The sequence below is a fragment of the Panthera tigris genome, chromosome B3 (genome assembly GCF_018350195.1).
Source record: "Panthera tigris isolate Pti1 chromosome B3, P.tigris_Pti1_mat1.1, whole genome shotgun sequence".
Classification (NCBI taxonomy): Eukaryota; Metazoa; Chordata; class Mammalia; order Carnivora; family Felidae; genus Panthera; species Panthera tigris.
The window spans coordinates 146119984-146142864 of NC_056665.1; the positions used below are offsets into that span (position 1 = coordinate 146119984).

Genomic DNA, 22881 nt, shown 5'->3' on the forward strand with positions numbered 1-22881 from the left:
TCCAATCAGCCCCAAGGGCCACTGCCCCAGACGGCAGGTGCATCGGGGACACAGACCCCAATTATGTTGATTATACCACAGTCACGGGGGCCCCCCAGGAGGCTTCAGTTACGTGGCCAGGCCACTCAAAGGAGCCGCCTTGTCCCCAACTGTGGAAAGGTGATCTCCAGCCCCGTGTCTGGGGGACCCTGTCTCTGCCTCCATTTCCTGGCTTCCAAAATGCCCCAAACCCCAGATCTCCCCAAGTGCAGCCAGAGTGGGAAGGGTGAGGACCCACCTGAAGACACGGTGACCGGGGTCCCGGGGCCCCAGTAGTTGAACCAGTTGTCACATTGTGACAATGTTGGTGGGGCCCCAGACAAGAAGTGGGGCCTGGCTAAGGCCTTGGTCCACCTCAGATCACAGCCAGTGGGGCTGAGAGGACCAGGTGGCCCCCGAAGCTGAGGGTGGCTGAGGTCCCTGGAGAGACTGGCCACCAAACCAGCCCTAGATCTGAGACCCTGGCACCCTCCGTTTTCTCCCCAAATGCAGCCAAAACCTCCTGACACAGAGAGGAGAGGAAAGCCGGGAGGACTCACCTGAGGACACCGTCACCGGGGTTCCTTGGCCCCAGTAGTCAAAGTAGTCACATTGACACGGGCCCCGCTAAGGGGTGTACAAAAACTTCACCCCCTGACTACTGCCTGGCTTCCTGAATCCTCAGGTGTGAGCCCCCTCCAGCCCTGGACACGGAGCCCCCTCTGCCAGCCTGCCTTCCACAGGCCGGAGGCCCCGCTCCCTGCAGAAAGGCCATCGGCAAGGTGGGAACCTCACAGCCTCAGAAGCAACCCTCTGGGCTCCCCAGAAGGCCCCACACAGACCAAGGAGCCTCCGGATATTTCTTCCCCAGCCCCGAGACAGAGGGAGCAGACAGAAAGTCATCTTACCTTGGGAGACAGTGACCTGGGTACCTTGGCCCCAGATACCAAAAGTATTGCACAGGGATACAGTCCCTGCTTCTCTCCAGACAAAAATCTTCCCTGGCCCCTTGCACGGGCTGGTACTCATTCCCCAAGGATGCAGCAGACACAGCCGGCTTCCCTGCCCCCAGCCACCCAACCCCAGGGCCACGAGGGAGGCAGGCAGGGGTGCAACTACTTGAGGAGATGGTGACCGGGATGCCCCGTCCCCACACGTCGAGCTCATAGCCACACTAGTGTGCCGGGCCAGCCCTTAGCACACAAATATCCAGGCCCGGCCCCAACCCTGCTCTGCCACAACTTCTCCTTCCAGCCAACACCTGTCCCCGGGGCTTCTCTTCTCTCTGCCAGCTCTCAGCTTGCTTACCACCAGGAGCCCTGTCAGCTCTAAAGGCTAGTCCATAATGGGGCCGGGCCCAGCAGGCCTCGGGCACTCAGCCCATGGTGGAGCTGTGACCAGCCCAGGGACCTGGCCTGAGGCCCCCAGAGCAGGTGCAAGGGGGACTCACCTGAGGAGATGGTGACCAGGGTGCCCTGGCCCCAAAACTGGAAGTAATCATAGGCACGGTGAGCTGTCCCTGTGCTGGGGACTGCAGAACCCCCCACAGCCAGGGTCCCCAGGGAGCCCCAGGAACTAGAAAGTCTGTTTTCCACTTGAAGAGATGATCCACCCTGGGCCCTGGCATGTTCCTTCCTGACCTCAGTCTCCTGGCCCAGGCTTTGGATGTCCTTCCTGACATCCGACTCCCTTTGGTCCCGAGGTCACGTTCTCGCTGCTCTGCCTTCCGATGACCTTCACTGCCTGGAGCCCAGTGTTGCCCTCCCTCCCTGAACCACTGGCCAAGCTGCGCCCCAGCACCCAGCCCGCTGCATACACCATGCCTCCCCCGGGGCCTTGGCGACCCAGTCCATCCCTCTGGCTGGAACGCGTCTCTCTGTCATGACCACTTGGGAAATCCCCTGGCCTTCTGTGACCAGCTCAACACCACTCCCTCCCCTCCCCCGGCTTCGTTGGGCTGCCCAGCGACTCCCGCCCCCGGCCCTGCAGTGAGCCCCAGAGAATGAGCAGCTGGCCGCCCTGGGAGTGCTCTGGCACTGGGTTTCTGTAGAGCTGTCGGTCACGGTGGCCCTGGTTAGCATTATGGTTCCTGGCTTAGCCAAAACCCCACGGGCTGTAAGGCAGGCGAGGGGGAGCTTGGTGGTGGGCCACAGGGCACACAGGAGACCCGGACCTCCATCTGCCATCATTCCTGAGTCACGAGCACACAATGATCAAAATATTGAAGGCCTCCCCCACGCATTTTCCTTCTTTCTTTCAGAAATAAGAGCAGATCCAAGGCTGGGTCCATGGGCCACCTGCATTTGAGCTGTGTTGTCTGAGAACATCCCCAGTGGCGGCCCGTGGGCCCCCCCCCGCAGGCTCATGGCTGACCAGAGAGGTGGGCCCCATGGGGCCAGAGTCTCAGTCTGTGAGACTGCCCCTCCTCAGCTCACACAGGTAGAGGCAGCAGCATCTATGTCCTTAACTCTGCCCACTCATGTCTTCTGTGGACCAGGACTCCCAGGAGGCCAGGGCCACACCAAGCCCTTCATGCCCCCGGGGAGAGATGTCTGTGTTCCCACCCATCAGACCTGGGGCTGAGTGCTGGGACTCACAGGCTCCCACGGGCCAGCTGTGAGTGTGGTGGGTGTGTGTGACAGGGCGGGGGGAGACAGAAAGGGAGACAACCAAGGACTGGGAGGGATGATGAGACCCCGAGGCTTGTGGCCGAGCGGGTGAGGGAAGGGCATGCTAGAAGCACATGTGTCTGTGTGCCTGTGGGTTTGGGTGCATAACTCCAGGCACAGGGACAGCCAGAGCCCTGATCCAGGCTGGGCTGTGGGCCTGGAGAAGAGTGGCAGGTGGCTTGGTTGTAGATGGACTCAAGATGGCCTATGTGCCCTTTGAAGAAGCTGAGGGTCTTTCTCTGGAAAGTTCTGTCTAGTATGGCATGGAGTATGGATGTGGGCTGGGCTGGGGCCACCAGGAGTAGGAAGGCCGTGGGGCTGTGGGAGGCAGAGGGCAGGGACCGCAGGCGTGTCTGAGGTGGGGCTCCCAAGAAGCAGGACCAAGGCTGGGGCTCCAGGTCACTGGCCTGGTCTTTGGGAAATGGGGGCAATGCTGGAGGTGTAGGCACAGCAATGGTGCAGGTGGTGATGTTGGCCTCAGGTGTGAGGTGCCGGGGAGACCCCGCTGTGATGCTGGGGTTCAGGACCTCTCCAGAAACAGCTGGACCGCAGCATGTGGACAGTGTCCGGGTCTGGGGCAATGAGGGTGAGCCTGGGGAGTGCTGTGGGGATGCCCTGTGTGAAGGCGGATAGGCTCAGTGGCCTGGAGGTGTCTGTGGAGGAAGCAGGCGCAGGAGGAGAGGCAGGGGTGAGGCGGGGAGAGTGGAGCAGGAACAGGGACTCTGTAGCCTGAGAACTGGCCAGCCCTGGGGACCCGGGGGCCAGGGAAGACTGAGGAGTGGGGCATGGCCTGTGCCTTCTCCCCACCCTCATGCCCAGCCTCCAGTGCCTGCCCTCCACAGCCCATGGGGGTGGCTCCTGGCCTGCAGACCGGGCTTCCTGCAGCCCCAGCCCCTTTATGGAGGCTCTTTGTGCTGTGGTCTTGGCTCTGGGGCCTCCTGTTTCCTTTTAGGGACCAAAGGGCAAGGTCTGCTTCTGGCCCTTGAGGAAGCACCTGCTCTGGCTTTCTAGGGCCTTCTGTTCCTGGCTGGGGCAGGGAAGGTGCCCTTCATGCCCTGCTGGCCCTCCCCCACAGTAGAGAGCCAGCCAGGCTGCAGGCATTGTCTGGCCTGCAGAGGACCCAGTTCAGCTCTTGTAGACCAGTGTGTCCTATCGGGCCCCTGGGCAGGGTAGGAGCTGACCTTGGCAGAGCTCTTTGAGCCTTCTAGAAAGATCTCTGACCTGTCATCCCTGGTTTTTCCTGGCAATCCATGTGGAGTTTGGGTCGGGGCAGCTGTGGTGGGTCCTGAGCCTGCAAACCATGCTGCTGGCTGTGGTCATGCCCAGGCTGGGCTCCTTCTGCAGCATCCCACAGCCCAGTTCCGGGAGCCTGCCCTTGCCCCTCTCTCCACCACAAGCACATGTCAGGGAAAGGACATGGGTGTCACAGGTGGGTGCCCCAGTGAGTGCCAGGCATGGTGTCTGGATCGGTGTAATGGGGTGTCCAGAATGGGGCTATCTGCTCAGTCTTCCAGGCTCTGCCCATAGCTGCAGCCTCCAGGGGCCCTACCCCTTCCAGAATGGAGACTGAGAAGGTGTCTCCTGGCTCGGCTGCTACGAGCAAGACTCTAGTGGAGCTGAAGGCTGAACCCCTGGGATGGGAGGGGAGGGCACCCTGTCACTCAGCTCCCCTGTTAGTCATGGCATGTCCATGCAAGTGCTTCTGAAAACAGCCAGTGAGCTAGGAGTGGCTAGATGGGGCCTTGAGGTCCTTCCAGGCCTTGGTGGGCTAATCACACTCTAGGGTCGCATTCCCCCAGGATCGGACACTGTGGTAGACCAGATGGCCAGAATGCAAGTAGTTGAAAACATTCCTAATGTGCACAGGGAGAGGCTTTGTGTCTGAGATTTGCCTTGATGGCAGAGGCCGTCAGGGAACTGACTCCTGAGCACTTTCCCCCAGAAGGAAGGTCTTTATGCATGAGAAACATGACAGGAAAGTCCTTCTTGCTTCACTTCTTAGGCCAGAAGCAACACAAGAGCAAATGGCTGCTGCTGCTGCTGCTAAACCAACAGTTGTGAGAAGCCACCAAAGGGAATAGAAAGGAATGAGAAACTGAATTTCCCTCCTCAAATAACCTATGATGAGCAAAAAAAAAAGAGTAAAAACCAGAAAGAAGGCAAGAACTTACAAACAAACAAACAAACAAACAAAATGGGTGGAAACACAAAATGCTACGGTCAAAGAAAGAGTGAGGATCCAGCAGCTGCCGGCACGCTCCCCACTTCACCCCTATAGCCCACAAGATGCAGTGAGGAGTTAACAAAGCCCAGAGAAGGCCCATATGTTCCTCCCGTTTCTGAGGGAAGGGGTGGGCCAGGGGGTCCGCGTGCCACAGGACAGAGCACGTTCAGTGCACGGGACAAAGGATCCACAGCATCAGTCTTCTCAGTGAGTGAGGAGTCAGGACAGGAGTCTGCCCAGCTGCCGAGGCTATGGGGTGGTGGTCGGGAGCCCTGTGGATGTCTGGCTGCTCCTTCGTGGTGGGAGAGGGGCTGCTGCCGACACTGGCTCCTGAAGCAGGAGGGACGGCCAGGAGCAAATGCACTCTCATTGCCAGTCTGGCTTTTTGTTCAAGAAAGGAAGCCCCAGCTTCTCCTGAATCTCCTTGTCCAGACCACATCCTTGTGTCCATCTGGGGCCTCCATCATGGTCTTGTCCCCTGGACCTAGGAGTGTTGGTTCTCTTTTCGCTGAGGTCCAAGAGCCCGTACTGCTGGATGGACACCTTATTTCAACCTGCTCTCTGGCTGGCATGGGAGCTGCCACAAGGACGGGGAGGGCGGCCACAACGGGTTGTTAGTGATGGAAGCAGTAGCTCCAGGGCTCGGGTACTCAGGGCAGTACCCTTCCCCCTGGAGTGGGACAAGCCTGTCCCTCTGGTCAGTCCCTGCAATGACCTGGACATTCACAGAACCTCAGAAATCATGACATCTCCTTCTCCCCTTCTTTCCTGAAGGCTGGGCTGAAGCAAATCAGGCCAAGCTCAATCCTCAGCCAACGGCACTGAGGGGTGTCTGCAGCGCGATGTCCCCCTTGCCGTTCCCTCGCCATTGCTGGCATGCTCTCGCGGTGGGGGGGGTTCCAGCTGTATGCACTTTTGAGGCAGTGTTCAAGCTTTTCTCTTGTGGGCTGTCCTGACTTGGCCTCAGAGGCTCTCACCCCTTCGCCACTGTCCCCACAGACTCCTGTCATCAAAGGCTCCCAGCGAGGAGTGAGTGAATGGGAAGAGCCAAGTAGCCTCGGAATTCTTGGGGCGCTCCCAATGGCCATTGGTCAAGGCTTGGCACCTAAACTGTATTAGAGAAAGTGGATGCTCTTTGGATAAAGGGTCTGGGTGGACAGAACCAGGAATCACGGCTCCCTCAGTTACCAGAGCATGAAGACAATGAGGGGCCGCCACCACAGCCACTGACCCACCAGAGTTGGCTCCTGTGTGGTGAGTTGCTTTCCTGTTGGTGGCTCCCTAAGGCCCCTGCAGTGGGTAGACCAGCTGGTTTTCTTGGAGTAGGGAAGAGGCAAGAGTGTGCAGAGGTGCAGCTACATCCTGCTCCACATTTACCATAATTTTCCTTGGAAAGACTCTTGAACGCTCTGAGGCTTAAGATCCCTCATATGCAGAAACACGGGTAATAGCATCTTGCTTACGAGAGTCTTGTGGGATTAAGAGGTAGTGATGCATAAGAGGCCCTTGGTGACAGGAACTCACAGAGAGAAGATCTAAGGAGAGTCATAAGCTATGACATGGAGGCTGAAATATTTGCCTCCATAAAATTTAAAAGTCGTTTTATTTTACTTTATTTCATCACGATGAGTGCATTCCTATCTCACCTGCCCCCTCCCCTGCCCTTCTGTAACCATCACTTTGCTCTTTATAGTTAAGAGTGTTTTTTTTTTTTTTACTTTTAGGGAGAGAGGTTAGGGGGAGAGGCAGAAGTGGGGGGAGAGAGAGAGAGAGTGAGAGAGAGAGAGAGAGAGAGAGAGAGAGAGGGAATCCCAAGCAGGCTCCATGCTGTGCATGGATGTGGGGCTTGATCCCAGGACACTGGGATCTTGACCTGAGTCAAAATCAAGAGTCGGATGCTCAAGTGACAGAGCCACCAAAGGGCCCTAAGAGTCTGTTTTTTGGCTTGTCTCTTTTTCTTTGTTCCTATGTTTTGTTTCTTAAATTCATATATGAGTGAAATCATATGATATTTGTCTTTCTTTGATTGACTTATTTAGCTTAGTATAATTCATTCTAGCTCCATCCACATCCTTGCAAATGGCAAGGCTCCATTCTTTTTCATCACTGAGTAGTATTCCATTGTATACATATACCACATCTTTATCTGTTCATCAGTTGGTGGACATTTGAGCTCTTTCCATAATTTGGTTATTGTTGATAGTGCTGCTATAAACATTGGGGTGCATGTGCCCCTTTAAATTAGTATTTTTGTATCCTGTGGGTAAATACCCAGTAGTGCAATTCCTGGATCATAGGGTAGTTCTATTTTTAACGTTTTGAGGAATGTCCATACTGTTCTCCAGAGTGGCTGCACCGGTTTGCATTCCCACTAACAGTGGAAGAAGGTTCCTGTTTCTCCACATCCTCGAAAACACTTGCTGTTTCCTGAGTTGTTAATTTTAGCCATTCTGACAGGTGTGAGGTGAGGTGGTACCTCATCGTGGTTTTAATTTGTATTTCCATGATGACGACTGATGTTGAGCATCTTTTCATGTGTCTGTTGGCTACCTGTAGGTCTTCTTTGGAGAAATGTCTGTTCATGTGTTCTCCCCATTTTTATATTGGATTATTTGTTTTTTTTGGGTGTTGAGGTTAAGTTCTTTATAGATTTTTGATACTAACCCTTTATGAGATATGTCATTTTCAAATATCTTCTCCCATTCTGTCAGTTGTCTTTTAGTTTTGTTGATCATTTCCTTCACTGTGAAGAAGCTTTTTATCTTGATGAGGTCCCAAGAGTTCATTTTTGCTTTTGTTTCCCTTGCCTCTGGAGACATGTCTAGTAAGAAGTCACTGTGATCAAGGTCAAAGATGTTGCTGCCTGTTTTCTCTTGTAGGATTTTGATGTTTTTCTGTATTACATTTAAGTCTTTCATCCATTTTGAGTTTATTTTTGTGTATGCTGTAAGAAAGTGGTCCAGTTTCAATCTTCTGCGTGTTGCTGTCCAGTATTCCCAACACCATTTGTTGAAGGGACTGTCTTTTTCCTATTGGATATTCTTTCTTGCTTTGTTGAAGATTTGTTGACCATATAGCTGTGGATCCATTTCTGGGCTTTGTATTCTGTTCCATTGACCTAACTGTCTGTTTTTGTGCCAGCACCACACCATCTTGATGCTTACAGCTTTGTAATGCAGCTTGAAGTTTGGAATCGTAGTGTTTCCAGCTTGTCTTTTCTTTTTCAAGATTGCTGTGAATATTTGCCATCTTTTGTTGTTCCATACATATTTTAGAATTATTTGTTCTAGCTCTGTGAAGAATGCTGATGCTTTCTTTTAATATAATTTATTGTCAAATTGGTTTCCATACAACACCCAGTGCTCATCCCAACAAGTGCCCCCCTTCAATGCCTATCACTCACTTTACCCTCTCCCCCACCCCACATTCACCCTCAGTCTGTTCTCAGCATTTAAAACTCTCTTATGATTTTCCTCCCCATCTCTCTGTAACTTTCTTTTCCCCTTCCCCTCCCCCATGGTCTTCTGTTAAGTTTCTCAAGATTCACATATGAGTGAAAACATATGGTATCTGTCTTTCTCTGCCTGACTTATTTCACTTAGCATAACACTCTCCAGTTCTATCCACGGTGATGCAAATGGCCATATTTCATTCTTTCTCATTGCCAACCACTATTCCATTGTATATATAAACCACATCTTATTTATCTATTTGTCAATTGATGGACATTTAGGCTTTTTCCATAATTTGGCTATTGTTGAAAGTGCTGCTATAAACATTGGGGTACATGTGCACCTATGCATCAGCACTCCTGTATCCCTTGGGTAAATTCCTAGCAGTGCTATTGCTGGGTCATAGGGTAATTCTATTTTTAATTTTTTGAGGAACCTCCACACTGTTTCCCAGAGAAGCTGCACCAGTTTGCTTTCCCACCAACAGTGCAAGATGGTTCCCATTTCTCCACATCCTCGCCAGCATCTATAGTCTCCTGATTTGTTTATTTTAGCCACTCTGACCGGTGTGAGGTGGTATCTCAGTGTGGTTTTGATTTGTATTTCCCTGATGAGGAGTGATGTTCAACATCTTTTCATGTGTCTGTTGGCCATCTGGAAGTCTTCTCTGGAGAAGTGTCTATTCATGTCTTCTGCCCATTTCTTCACTGGATTATTTGCTTTTCGGGTGTGGAGTTTGGTGAGTTCTTTATAAATTTTGGATACTAACCTTTTATCCTATATGTCATTTGCAAGTATCTTTTCCCATTCCATTGGTTGCCTTTTAGTTTTGTTGATTGTTTCCTTTGCAGCACAAAGGCTTTTTTATCTTGATGAGATCTCAATAGTTCATTTTTGCTTTTAATTTCCTTGCTTTTGGAATAAGAAATTGCTATGGCTGAGGTCAAAGAGGTTTTTTCCTGCTTTCTCCCCTAGGGTTTTGATGGTCTCCTGACTCACATTCAGGTCCTTCATCCATTTTGAGTTTACTTTTGTGTATGGTGTAAGAAAGTGGTCTAGTTTCATTCTTTTGCATGTTGCTCTCCAGTTCTCCCAGCACCATTTGTTAAAGAGACTGTCTTTTTTCCATTGGATATTCTTTCCTGCTTTGTCAAAGATTAGTTGGCCATACATTTGTGGGCCCAATTCTGGAGTCTCTATTCTATTCCATTGGTCTCTATTCTATTCCATGTTTCTGTTTTTGTGCCAATAACATACTGTCTTGATGATTACAGCTTTGTAATAGAGGCTAAAGTCTGGGATTGTGATGCATCCTGCTTTGGTTTTCTTCTTCAATATTACTTTGGTTATTTGGGGTCTTTTGTGGTTCCATACAAATTTTAGGATTGTTTGTTCTAGTCTTGAAAAGAATGCTGGTGCAATTTTGATTGGGATGCATTGAATGTGTAGATTGCTTTGGATAGTATTGACATTTTAACATGTTCTTTCGATCCATGAGCATGGAAAGTCTTTCCATTTCTTTGTGTTATCTTTAATTTCTTTCATCAGTGTTTTATAGTTTTAAGCCTACAGATCTTTTAACTCTTTGGTTAGGTTTGTTCCTAGGTATCTTATTGTTTTTGGTGCAATTGTAAATGGTATTGATTCCTTAATTTTTCTTTCTGTTGTTTCATTATTGCTGTATAGAAATGCAACAGATTTTTGTATGTTGATTTTATATTCTGCAACTTTGCTGAATTCATGTATTAATTCTAGCAATTTTTTGGTGGAGTCTTTTGGGTTTTCTACATAGAGCATCATATTGTCTGCAAATCATGAAAGTTTGGCTTCTTCCTTGCCAATTTGAATGCCCTTTATTTCTTTTAGTTGTCTGATTGCTGAGGGTAAAGATTCCCACACTATGTTAAATAGTAATGATGAGAATGGGCATTTCTGTATTGTTCCTGGCCATAGAGGAAAAGCTCTGTTTTTCCCGATTGAGGATGACATTAGCTGTAGAATTTTCATATATGGCCTTTATGATGTTGAGGTATGTTCCCTTGGTCCCTACTTTGTTGAGGGTTTTTATCAAGAATGGATGCTGTACTTTGTCAAATGCTTTTTCTGCATCTGTTGAGAGGACCATATGGTTCTTATCCTTTCTCTTATTAATATGATGTATCACGTTGATTGATTTGTGAATATTAAACCACCATTGCATTCTGGGAATAAATCCCACTTAAACATGGTGCATGATTTTTTAAACATACTGTTGGATTTGGTTTGCTAGTATTTTGTGAGGATTTTTGCATCCTTGTTCACTAGAGATGTTGGCCTGTGGTTCTCTTTTTTGGTGGTGTCTTTATTTCATTTTATTATTAGGGTAATGCTGACATCATAGAATGAATTTGGAAGTTTTTCTTTCTCTTGAATTTTATGGAACAGTTTGAGAGGAATGGGTATTAACTCCTCTTTAAATGTCTGGTAGAATTGGAGACTGAAATCTCGTCACAAGAAAACGGCTGCCTTGGCTCAAATGTTTCTGCTTCTCCTTTTCTGTGTGATGCTCATGAGCTGTTTGTTTTGTTTGTCATCTTGTCCACAAGTGCTTCCCCTCAGTGGACACAGTAAGACCACTCACACTTGCTGAGAGGACAGACATGTTAGTCTCCATCCTATCCTAGCTGTTCATGTCATGATTCCTGCTTTTCAATTCCCAAAAGAAGTTTTCCATTTCAAGCTGCCCTTCTCTGCTCTTTGAGTATGCAGTGGTTGCTCTGTTGTGACAACGTCTCGCAATGTGTGGCCTCCGCTCTGCGAGGTGTGAAAGTCCTGGCTCCTTGTCATGCCCACTTCCTTCCCGCCTCTGGTCACAGGGTCCTCCTCGGACCTCTGCTCTCTTACTAAACAGTGTACCTGGCTCTGCCTCCACCCCTCCCACCTGGGTCCACCTCATTGACGTCCTTGGGCACCTAGCTCTCCGCCTGCAGCAGCGGCTGTCACCTGCCCTGACCTGGCACTTTTGCTGGTGGGGAAATTTCTGCTTTGTCGGGACAGAACCCATCTCCTCTCTGTTCAGTCTCCCCAGCCACTTGGGTCTCAGCCTCATGTTTTAACCACATTAGTATTTTCCACGGGTTTTGTGGCCCCAGCTTCTCCGTGCATCTATTGGTGGCTGATGTCTTTTCACGAGCAATTTTGCCATGTGGGGGTTACAGAAACCTATTCACTGGATTCTTGAATGTTCAAACTGTTTTTCAGTAGTGTCACTTTTTCTTGTTGTTGATAAGGCACTTTATTTCTAAAACTGAGACATAATTGACATATAACATGTAAGTTTAAGGTATCCGCGTATGATTGTTATGGCAGAGCTAACACCCCATGGGGGTCACATAATTATCATTTCTTTTTTGTGTTGGGAATAATTAGGATGTGGTCTCTCAGCAAGTTGGAAGTTTACGATACAGTATCGCTGACTGCACTCCCTAGGCTGTGCATCGGACCTCCAGAACTGGTTCATCTGCTAGTTGTAAGTTTACACCCCAAACCACGTCTCCCCTACTCCCCCACCTCCAGCCCTTGGTTGCCATCTTTTGACCCTCTGTTTCGAGGAGTTCGGCTTTTTAAGTTTCTGTACATAAGTGAGATCACACAGCGTCTTTCTGTGGCTCGTGTCACTCTGCATAATGCCCTTGAGGCCCACCCGTGTGGGCCGACAGCAGGATTCCCTTTGTGTGGCTGAGTGACACAGTCCACTGTGTGGACACCATGTCTTCTCTATGTGTCCGCCCGAGGTGGACACTTAGCTTGCTGCCACGTCTTCAGTGGCCTTATTTTGGAAAGACAGACAGGCCCCCGCCTTCCCCTGTGACCTGTCGTGCTGCTCACGGCTGCCTGGCGCTGATCGTGGGGTCAGAAATGGAGGAGCCTGTGTCTCCCCTTTCTGAGGAGTTCGTCTTTTTGAATCCTGCTCAAGTCGATTCTTTCCAACGCTAACGAAAGAAGAGGAGGGAAGATGTATTTTAAAATGGAATTCATACGCTCCATCCTGGCACAGGCACAATCTGCGGCCGACAGGGAGCCTCGCGCGCCTGAGACGAGGGACCCATCGTGCAGGCCTTCGTCCCCGAGGCCGGGCCGTGCGTGTGTCTGACGGCCGTCCCGGGCGTTGTGTTTTCCGTCACAAGTCCCGCTGCTCCGTTCATTACTCTCCACCGGTGACGGATGATCGCGTGGACGTGTCCTTCTGTGGCCCGGTTTCCCTGGGGACTCCTCCTCCGGTGCCGGTGTGGCTCGCTGCTGTTCTCCCAGTTCACACTCGCTCTCGTCGTCTCCCGAAGTGCCCCCCTGGACGCGCTCTTTTTGTAGCGTCTCGTCGGAGGGAGGACGGGGCGGACGCCGGGGCGGGGCAGCCTCGGGAGCTCCGCGGCCCGGGGACGGGGGACGGGGGACGGGGGACGGGGGACGGGGTGGGCGGGCGGCTGGGGTGACCCGCGCTGGGCACCGAGGGGCCCTGCGGACCGCGGTCCCCGCCCCCCGCGGGTCGTGGCACACGAGGCGCTGGGACCAGGGAGAGGTGTTCGTGGGCAGGACGCCGGGCCTTCTCGGCTGTCCTGTGGCCTCCGTCACGTGGGCTCTGCAGGTGTCAGCGGCTCGTGGCTCCTCCCTGCGTCCTGTGCATTCGCGTTACCTCAGTCTCCCTAGGGTCACCAAAAATGGACGTTCTCCTCGCCACGATTCTACATGTGTGTCTCCGCCGATTCTGGGAAGCTGAGGGGCAAGTGCTGTGTGGGGGGGGGGAGGGGGAGGGGGGAGGGGGGTCCCGGAAGGAGGAAGCCACAGGCGGTGGGAACTGCGAGCCTCTACCACGCCCAGGAGCTCCTGGGACTCAAGCTGCTTCCCCTCCTTCTCCACTCAGCTCTGCGTCCCCAGAGGGGACCTGTATCCAGTACCTGGCCCGGCTCTCCGGCCTCCGGTCCAACCAGCTCCGGGCCCCACCCCCGCCCCGGCAGGTGCAGCCCCCCCCCCCCCGAACATCCCCAGGGGGACCTGCTGCTCCCCCAGCTCCCCGCCTGCCCGCCCGCTGGTGGCCTGGCCGCATTCGTGCCTCTCTCCAGCCTTTACTGCTGCCTTTGGGGTTGGCTAATTAAACAATATTTTCAGTATTTCATTTATGCTCCTCTGTTGGCATCACAGCTCCTTCTGCCTGACAGTTAGTGACGACTGTACGCTCGTTGTACCGTGTTCATGGCTCCCGCACATGCACACGCCCCGCCCGCCCCCCCCCCCCCAGCAGGCTCTTTTACTTAAAATGGGTATGTCTTTTGCATGAAACCTTCCAACTATCTATTGGTTGGATAAAGTTGGTCTTTATTCAAATAAATAATTTTATTTCCAACAGTCTGTATTATCTATATTGAATGTTGGTTGTATATGTGTGTACATTCATATGAAGATTTTCATTATTCAGCTTGTATAACATAGACTCGAAAACATTATACTTTTTATAATTAAATATTAGTGTCTTACATATGGATTTACTCTGTAAGGAAGAATTGAAGGGGTTAGTCCTCCAAGTTCACGCACATGGAAAATATATTTGAATGCCCGTGTTTTGGGTCATAAAATTCTTGAGTCATATTTTCTCTCCAACAGAGTTTTATGGGCATAAATAAGCTTTCATTTTCTTTTGAGAAATCAGGTCAGATTCATTCTCCTCTTGTCAATGATCTGATCTCCGTTTGCTTATTTTGAAGTTGTCAATTGCAAAATGAACAAATCTTTTAGAATTTCTAATGTTTACTCTTGAGACAGAGAGAGACAGAGCATGAGCAGGGGAGGGGCAGAGAGAGAGGGAGACACAGAATCCAAAGCAGGCTCCAGGCTCCGAGCTGTCAGCACAGAGTCTGACGCGGGGCTCAAACTCATGAACCTCAAGATCATGACCTGAGCCAAAGTTGGACACTTAACTACCTGAGCCACCCAGGCGCCCCTCCTGCCTTTTAGAATTTCTAAAAGAAAGAAGAGTTTTACCAGAGCGCAAGTGAAGCCGCTGCTGAGACCCACACTTGCTCCGGAAGCAACCTTTAGTGTGGAGGATTCTCACATGAAGAGCTACAGATCTTCATGAACGAAGAACATTCCAGAAAGTCACCGACTCATGTCCTGTTTCCAGTACATGCAAGGCTGCAGTCTCCAACCTTATGGGAACGTGGGGAGGTCTTACTCTTATCTTTCTGTTTGCAATGTTTCCTGCAGGTTATTTGCCGCTGAAGTAGACGTATGGCATGTACTCAGGGCACAGAAGGAGCCCCTGCTGGGAAGTCTGGTCGTGTCGTTCTGGCCTTGGTCAAAGTAGAGCCTTCCTGGGCACTCAGGAAGTGCCTTAAAGCTGAATATCTCCTGTATTTTATTGAGCCCAGTAACTGTATTGACTGCTCTGGGTTGTTTTTTTCCTGAGAAGTTTAAGAATGTTCTGGAACACTGTTCGAACACTGTTTCGAATCGTGTTGGTTGGTTTAAGATTCCCTATCGTCTTTCTGCCGGGACTGGTGGGACTGCAGTGAGGGGCAGCCCCCAGGACCCCCAGGTGTGAGCATGTGTGAGGTGTGGTGACGGGCTTCCACAGGTCTCTGGCGTTGGGGGTGTGTGACCTCTGAGGTTTCCATGCAGACGACCCGCAGGGTGACACTGACTCCAGGGAGGAGGCTTCTGGGTGGAGGGACCCCCCCCACACACAAGGCCCCCCTCAGAGCCAGTGTGGGCCTCGTGAGTGACTGGGGTTTTCTCTGAGAAGGGGAGGGCTCTGGGAGGGTTTCCAGCAGGTGCATGGGGTGGGGGAGGGTCCAGAGAAGGTCTTGGAAGGCCCGCTGTTGCCACCTAGGGCGGTGGGGTGCACCGGGAGGCGTGGGGTGCACAGGCGGGCCATGGGCCCCAAGCAGGCCATGCACAGTGGGCTGTGTGGTGTCCTCTGAGTGTGTAGGGCTTCACAGTGGAGCCTACAGGGTTTGGGGTGGATTAGACATGGGGAGTGAGACAGAGCAGCCGTGAGTGTGGGCGGCCACGGAGACCGAGCAGGGGGTGTGCGGGGGTGGGGCAGGAACCCGCAAGCTCCAGGGAGCTGCCAGTGCCCAGGTGGCATGTGGGCATCTGGTCCATCCAGGGCCAGGACCATCAGTGTGTAAATGGTGTTTGAGCCGGAGGACCGGAGGACGTGGAGGGATGCATGCAGGAGGACTAGGACCCTCGTCCCGGGTCCTCGGTTAGGAGTTGGGGGGAGGGCGGGAGCAGCGAACGGACACCGGCCAGGGAGGAGAGGCCAGACTGCAGACACCTCAGAGGCCAGGAACGTGCCTGAATGTGCGGGAGGAAGGCGGGGGTCACTTGTCTGCAGCTCACGGACTTGGGCATCCCGGAACCATTAACCAAACCCAACTTACCTGGGACCCGACTTTGATTTCTCTGACTTAAATGGTCTCCGTGCTTTCAAACCATTTCTTCTTCTTTTTTTTTTTTGAGTCTTTTAAAGCATTTTTATTTAAATCTGTAAATGTGCACAGAGGACACAGGATGTCCCCAGGCCTCTGGCTCTGCACAGGAGTATGCTGGAACAAGGAAACAGAGTGAGAACATCCTACTGCATTGTGGGACAGAGACATATCCTCATTATAGCTATTAAATGTAGGTAACATCTGTCTAATTAGCCCTATTGTAGGGGTGTCTGGGTGACTCAGTCTGTTATGTGTCTGACTTTGGCTCAGGTCATGATCTCACGGTTCTTAGGTTTGACAGCTCGGAGCCTGGAGCCTGCTCCGGAGTCTGTGTCTCCCTCTCTCTCTGCCCCTCCCCTGCTCACACTCTGTCTCTTTCTCAAAAAGAAATAAAAAAAATTAAAAAATGAATTAGCCCTACTGTAGTTGCATTCTCCTTTTACAAAATCTTGCATTTATGCATGTAACCTACAAAATGTGAAAAACGCTCTAGAGAGTTGAAGAAAGGAGTTGGAATGAATCACCGTCAGAAGACAGGAGATATATTTTAAAAATAGAGTTAGGTGTTTCCACGCATACCATGTAAAGGTCCTGCTACCGGTCAGTCCTAACTGCAAATAGTCCTGTTTGATTGAGTAACAAGATTCATGCAACAGAAAAGAAAGTAGCACCATATAACCTGTAAGTTCAAATAAACATCCGTTCTTGTTTTTGTGTGATGGTGACAGGTGTGTGTGCACCTATGTGCTACCTGTCCCAACATGGTGCCGTCTTTTGTTTGGTGTGACTGTGTCCTTGTTGGCTGCCTGTGAAGGCGGCCTCTTTGGGGACCCACACACATGCAGGCAGGTGGGGGGGGCAGGCTTTTCTCTTATTCTGATCAAATTAGGAGAGGACCTCAGCTGGGCAAGCAGGTAGGGAGGGAGCCTCAGACTGGGGAGACTGGATGGGACCCACAGCATAATCCCAGTGGGGGTGGTGGCTGGGAAGCTCCTCCATGGGGATCAGTCAGGACGCGTAAAATAGAAACCCCACTGCACCAGCTTAATCCTCCTGTGTGAGAACAGAGGAATCTGTCAACACCACCGGGGGCCAAGTTTCCATCTATATTTTTGGCCCACTATCTTTAGTAGGTGGGCAAAGGGGCTGCTCACCTCTGGGCCTTGCATCTATATCCCAGGATAGGCAGGCAGCAAACAGCAAAGTATACTCTGGAAGCCTCCTTCTTCCCAAGTACATCTCACTGGCCTCTGTGGGTCCTGTGGCCACTGGGCTGCAGAAGAGACTGGGAGGTGCCGGGAAGTTGAGGGGAAAGTGGATATCAGCTGGGTGCTGGGGTGGCCTGCCCCACGCAGACTGTGTGGTGAGGGCCTGTAAGAGCTAAGCCCAGCAGCCTGCAGCCCCCTTCAGCATGTGGCCACCAATTCAAAATGGCGCCAGGGAGCATTGGGGTCATGACCCCTGTGTGTCCAGGCCTGGCTGTGGAGAGTTGGGCTCACCTTGCTGGGTCGTGGGGACGGGTGTGGGTCGAGGTCACGGGTGCCATGCCGGTGAGCTGGAGGGTCCTGAGGGGTCCCTGCAGGTGAGAGTAGGGAAAAGCAGCAACAACCCCAGGAAGGGTGGGCCAGGAGGGGGCAGGGTGGCCGCGGGTGAGTGTGCATGTCACCCTGAGGCTGCTGGGCTCGAGGACCAGAGGGGAGAGTGTTTGGGAGGTGGGGGTCACTGTGAGGGCCTTCTCAGGAATCAGTCTTGTGGGGCTGGGGAGGGAGATCTGTGGACCGTCGTCTTCTGGAAGGTGGGGAATGGTGTGGCCTCCTTTCTGGCCGCTGGCCGAGCAGTGCGCCCTGGCAGGAGTGCGTCCTCATCCAGGGCTGTATGGGGTTCCCTGGGAGCCTCCCCAGAATGGTTGCATCTGGATCTGCAGATCAGTAAGATTCCCGGGGTAGGGGGTCTGTGTGCACTGAAGCTTGAGGGTGCTGACCTTAGGGACCTGGAGAAGTGGGGCTTTTGTCCCCTGCCTGGGGACAGGAGCACTGACTTGGTGGTGTCCTATACTGCTGGGGGCTCCAGGGCATGCTCCTCTGTGCCTGGACCTTGCACATCTGGGTCCCTGTGTCCCCTTTGCCCGCTGCATCACCGCCTGGGACCAGGGCTCCTGAAGTGCAGCCCAGCTCTGTCTTGGGCTCCAGCTCGTTCCTGAATGACTCAGGCTCCCCCATCTGAGGCTCCCTGTCTTCCCAGAAGGCATCCTTGCTAGCCCCTCGGTCCCCGTTGCCAAAGTCCTGGATTCTTCTCCTCTCCACCTGCAGCTAGAGTGCCTGGCCCTGACTGACCCACACACTCCAAGCCACACCCTGTGATTCCCCTTCTCAGTGTCACCTGTACGTGTGCAAACGTCTGCATACCCTCAGGGCCGCGTGTGCCTGCTGTGTCACACCCCAGGGCCTGGCTAAGCTCCCTGGGCTGATGAGTGAGGGAGTGGGTGAGTGCAGTATTGTGGTGCTGGGAGTGAGGGAAGAAATACAGAGTTGACCAGAGGAGAGAAACCGCAGGGAAATCCATGGAGGGAAACCCCAGCTTTAAGGTAAAGTACCTGAAAACCTCCCAGGCCTGAGTGCAGGGAAGGCAGGGAGGGGAGGGGAGGGGCGTGGAGGAATGGGGTGGGACAGGAAGGGAAGGCAGGAGGGGGTTTGCTGCCCTGGAGCTTATCCGCTTCCTGCCTGGGACATGGGGTGCGGAGCCCAGGGAGCTGCGCGGGAACAGGGTGCCTGGAGCCTGGCTGGCTGTGCCCCCAAGACCGGTGCTGGCCAGTGGGGACCTGGGCTGGACGAGCCTTCCCCCAGGAAGGGAGGCCTCTGAGTTGGGGGCTCCAGGCCCTCTGGAGACTGGCTCACGGGTGACAGGTGGGTGGGTGCGGGCCGGTGGAGGGCCCCAGTGAGGGCCGAGCTTCCCTTCCTTGCTCCACATGGTGGGCTCGGGCTTTTGGGAGCCCTGTTGCGGGCTGGGGCACCCTGGCTGCCCTGTGTGGCCGGGTCCTCAGTGCTGGGACAGGGGCTCTTGAGGACCCAATGGCTGCAGCATGGGGGCCCCGGGGAGAATGCTGCCTGGATGACCGTCCCCACCGGGGAGGGCACTGGGCTCAGGGGTGATGGGCGGAAGAGGCACACGGGTCCCTCTGGGTGGTCTTGCTGGTGCTGCCTGCTTGGCGGCTGGTGGCTGACGGGCACCCCGTGTGCTGGCCGCCAGCCGGGCATTCCTAAAGGGGCCTGAGGCCCGGCTGGACTCTGTCCAGCAGTGGCACCTGGATGACTGACGTGAGGGGTCATGCCTGCTGACCCCTGCCCAGGGCAGCAGCGGCAGGAGCAGATGCTTGTGTCTCCCTGAGGGACACAGGCCTTGAAGGTCTGCTCTGGAGGGTGAGGACAGGGCCCAGCCCCCCGCCCGGCCCAGCCTCCTGTCCTAACCCGGAAGCTGGGAGGCTGAGGGGCGTCGGGGGCTATCCGGTTACCCCAGGAGCCCGCGGACACCTCCTGGCTGGGGGCGGGGCTCCCCTGTCGGACCGCTAGCTCCAGGCTGGGCCCCCAGAGCCCATGGGGACAGTTTTGGCCACAGCCAACGTCTCCGTGCTAGTTCCCACCGGACACAGTGACCCCGGGCTGCTCAGAATACTCCAGGCTCCTCCTTGGCCGTGAGGCCCCCACAGGGAGGGATGGCCTGCTGGGTGGGGGTATTCTGTCTGACGAGGCCTGCGGGCGGGTTTTATGAATGGCCTGAGGCACCATGAGCCCACCCGTGACTACCCACTCTGCCTCAGGCCTGCACAAAATCCACCAAGGACCCCCAGGTGGGGAGGCTGCACTGGGCAGCCTGTCTCCTGGAACAGGACCCTCCTCAGGCTGTCACTGACCCCCTGAACTGGGTGGGAGGATGCAGACCTCAGTCCGGGAGGCAGGTCCTTCTGCTGGTGGACCCACTTGGGGGCAGGGGTTTCCGGCCTGGAGGGTGTCACTGTGGGACCAGCTTCCACTATACCACCATGACACAGACTGACTCATAAACCTCCTGGCCTGCTGGGGGCTCAGCCCCTTCCTGGGTCTTGTCTGATGGACAGGTGCTGGGGGCTCAGCCCCCTCCTGGGTCTTGTCCGATGGATGGACGCTGGGGGCTCAGTCCCCTCCTGGGTCTTGTCCGATGGACGGTGGGGGGTGGGGGGGCTTCTCCATGCCGGACACTCCCCCTGAGCTCTGGAGTCTGGAGTTCCAGTGCGTGAGGATTCTGGGGCACATTCAGCCCAGTCTGGTGTCTGGTTGAGCCCCATATGGGTGGGTGGGCTCTGAGGCAGAAGCCAGCCTCCCCCAGCCCACCCTGCGTGGAGCGGGGCTGCAGCCTGGGCCCGGGTCTGGTGGGCTGGCCTCCTGCTCCTTGGGCTCTGGGCCCCCGCGCATGTTGGGTCCGTCCTGTCTGTGAGGGGTCTGCTGCTCAGCCATGCTGGCTGGTCAGTGTCAGCCGGAACGGGATGCCTGAGGGCAGAGGGGCAGAGGGCTCAAGGAAGGGCTTTTGGGTCTGTCCTGACCTACTGTGGGGGTTGTGACACCTTGAGAGGGTCCCGTACAGAATCTCCCCTCCGTCTCGTTCCCCCCCTGCAGCAGCCTCAGCCACTCCTCTGCAACTGGCAGTGCCCTGTACACCTGCCCTCCACCTGGCAGGTGCGGGGTCACGGGCGCCGGGACTTGGGAGCCAGGCCAGCACCCCGGGCTCGGCCCCGGGCTCACAGAGCGCTCGGCAGGGGGGTCAGCCCAGATCTTGGTCGGGTTCCGGGCCTGAGCTGCCCCCGCCCCAGTCACCGTCTGGTATCCGCTCTGCAGGAGTCACATTGCTGTTGGATATCACGGTGGGGGAGCCCGGCTCCCCATCCTCTGGGGCTTCCCCTCCCCGGAAGGGTCTTAGCACAGCACGTGGAGGGAAGAGAAGGGAGAGCTCAGGGAACAGGGAGAGGAGGTGAGGGCTGGGGGCCATGGGGAGGGCTCCCTGCAGAGGGCCTGCCAGCTGACTGTCCCCCGGCCACGTGCCCAGGCCCGAGCCCAGGGTGCAGGAGGGCCTCTTGTGTGTGCAAAAACCCGGCGCCATCCTCTTGTTCTTGGAGGGGGAGCCTCCCAGGCAGTGAGGCCGGGCGGCTGGAAGGACAGGGGCCGGCTCTGGAGGTCAGTGCCGTCCATACTCTTTCCTCCCAGGGTGCTTGCGCTGGACCCTGGTGCCCAGACCACAGTGCCCCAGCCCTGCCTCGGGACAGCACTGGCTTGAGGTCTGCAGCCTCTGATGATAACTGGGGGGACAGCATGAGGGGACAGGGCCCAGCCCCTAGCAGGAAGCAGTGGGGCCCAGGGAGGGAGGCTGGTTTTGAGCATAGGCCGTGTTGCCGTGGGAGGTAGTACCCCAGTACCCACAGTGATAGAAGCTCAGACAATATGGCCTGTCCCTGGGGCCCAGAGGCGGGCCCTGCTCACAGCTGCTCAGCCTGTCCTGGCCAAGGCCACGGCCCCTCCGCCTGCCTCCGAGGGACATGCTGAGGCAGGTGTCCCCCGGGGAGGTTGAGTGTGGGCTGGGCTGGGAGCTGGGGCTTGGTCGAGCGGCCCTGGGTCCCCCTGGGTCCTGACCCTGGCGTGGCTCATCTATAGTTCGTGGTGAGGAGCTGGGCGTCTAGGACTGGTCCCTGTGGCCTGTGGAGGGGGTGCTGATGGAGCCTCTGTGGAGGGGAGGACCGACGGATGGACGTGGGGTGACCTGTGCCAGCCTGGGGGCTCTGTGCTCGCTGTCCTGGTGAAGGCAGGGCGGCTGCTGGGCCTGGGCTCTGTGACTCACAGGCCTGGTCCCTCTGCCCCTGTGTGCACCCAAGCCTGTGGTTTCCTCCTCCCCAGGCCCAGCGCAGCCCCTCTGGCTGTGGATGTGCCTCCTCATTTAGAATCAGTCAGCCCCGGAGACCCCCTGAAGCGCAGACCCCAGCGTGAGGGGCCCATCCCTCCAGGGCCAGAGGCTAGAGGTGAATGCCTCAGACTGAAAAGGGTGAGCTGCCAGGCCTGGGGTCAGAGGGTGGGCCCCCAGGCGGCAGGTGGTGCTGGGCCTGGTTGCTGCTATGAGGGGCATCACTGTGGTACCACCCGTAGTTATAGACACTGTCTGATGCCCCATGACAATAACCAGGGCCTGGCCCCTGCAGGCGGGGCTGGTGGGAGGAGCTTCCTCAGGACGGGGAGGGCCCAGGGGCCATTAGGGCTGTGGAGGAGGCTTGGGTCTGCCCTGGGACCAGGACGCATTCCAGTTGCCGCGGTGGGTGCCTGGAGGCCGCAGTCTGCAGCCCTGGGTGGGCTGGGATGGGAGAGGACGTGCCCAGAACGCCTGGGCTGGTAAAGGTGGGTGCAAGGACTGTGGACTCCTTGTTCGTGGATGCCAGGACTGGGAGGCACTGGGGCAGGCTGGAGACGGAGGTGTGGGTCTGCTGCATTGCTGGAGCTCGAAACAGTTGCTCCAGGGTGGGAACAGCGGCATCTGGGGCCATGGGCTGGCCAGTGAGGAGCTGTCCGCTGGTGGGAGTCTGCGGTGGGCTGGCAGGGACCTGGGGCTGGGGCTCAGGTCCGAGGGGCACTGGATGGGGCGGGCAGTGGGGGAGGAAGGTAGTGGCTTCCAGACAGGCCCTGTGGAGGGGACAGTCCCCAACGCCACTGCCCTTTGCCTTTGCCTGCCCATCTGGGAGATTCGGGCTGAGCTTCGCTGCTGTAAGTCATGCAGTAGACGCAGTCGTACCCCAACCTCCCCCCACCCCGCAGCCGCAGTTAAAATCCCTGCTGTCCTACAGCCAGTCTCCCAGGAAGGTCCACCCAGTGGGGGTGCCCCTGCTGGGAACAGAAGCCTGGACGTGGGCAGGGGCAGAGTGTGTTTAGGAAGGCCCAAGATGTTCAGCAGAGGGCCGGAGCTAGGGGGCTGCGTGGCTGGGAGCTGGATGAGGCCCTGGACAGCGTCCTTCCCCAGGAGCCTGGCGGGTACGGAGGGGAGCG

At 55.0% G+C, this 22881-nt stretch overlaps 1 gene segment (V, D, J or C); it reads right to left on the reverse strand.

The window, feature by feature from the left end:
• The window catches only part of LOC102948579, a 31989-nt gene extending 11670 nt beyond the window's left edge, over window positions 1-20319 (reverse strand). The window contains 7 exon segments of the C gene segment in view: window positions 927-1133; window positions 1469-1549; window positions 3091-3228; window positions 12383-12902; window positions 17332-17408; window positions 17871-18135; window positions 20197-20319. Of these exon segments, the coding sequence occupies window positions 927-1133; window positions 1469-1549; window positions 3091-3228; window positions 12383-12902; window positions 17332-17408; window positions 17871-18135; window positions 20197-20319 (1411 nt within the window).
• Between the last annotated feature and the right edge of the window lie 2562 nt (window positions 20320-22881).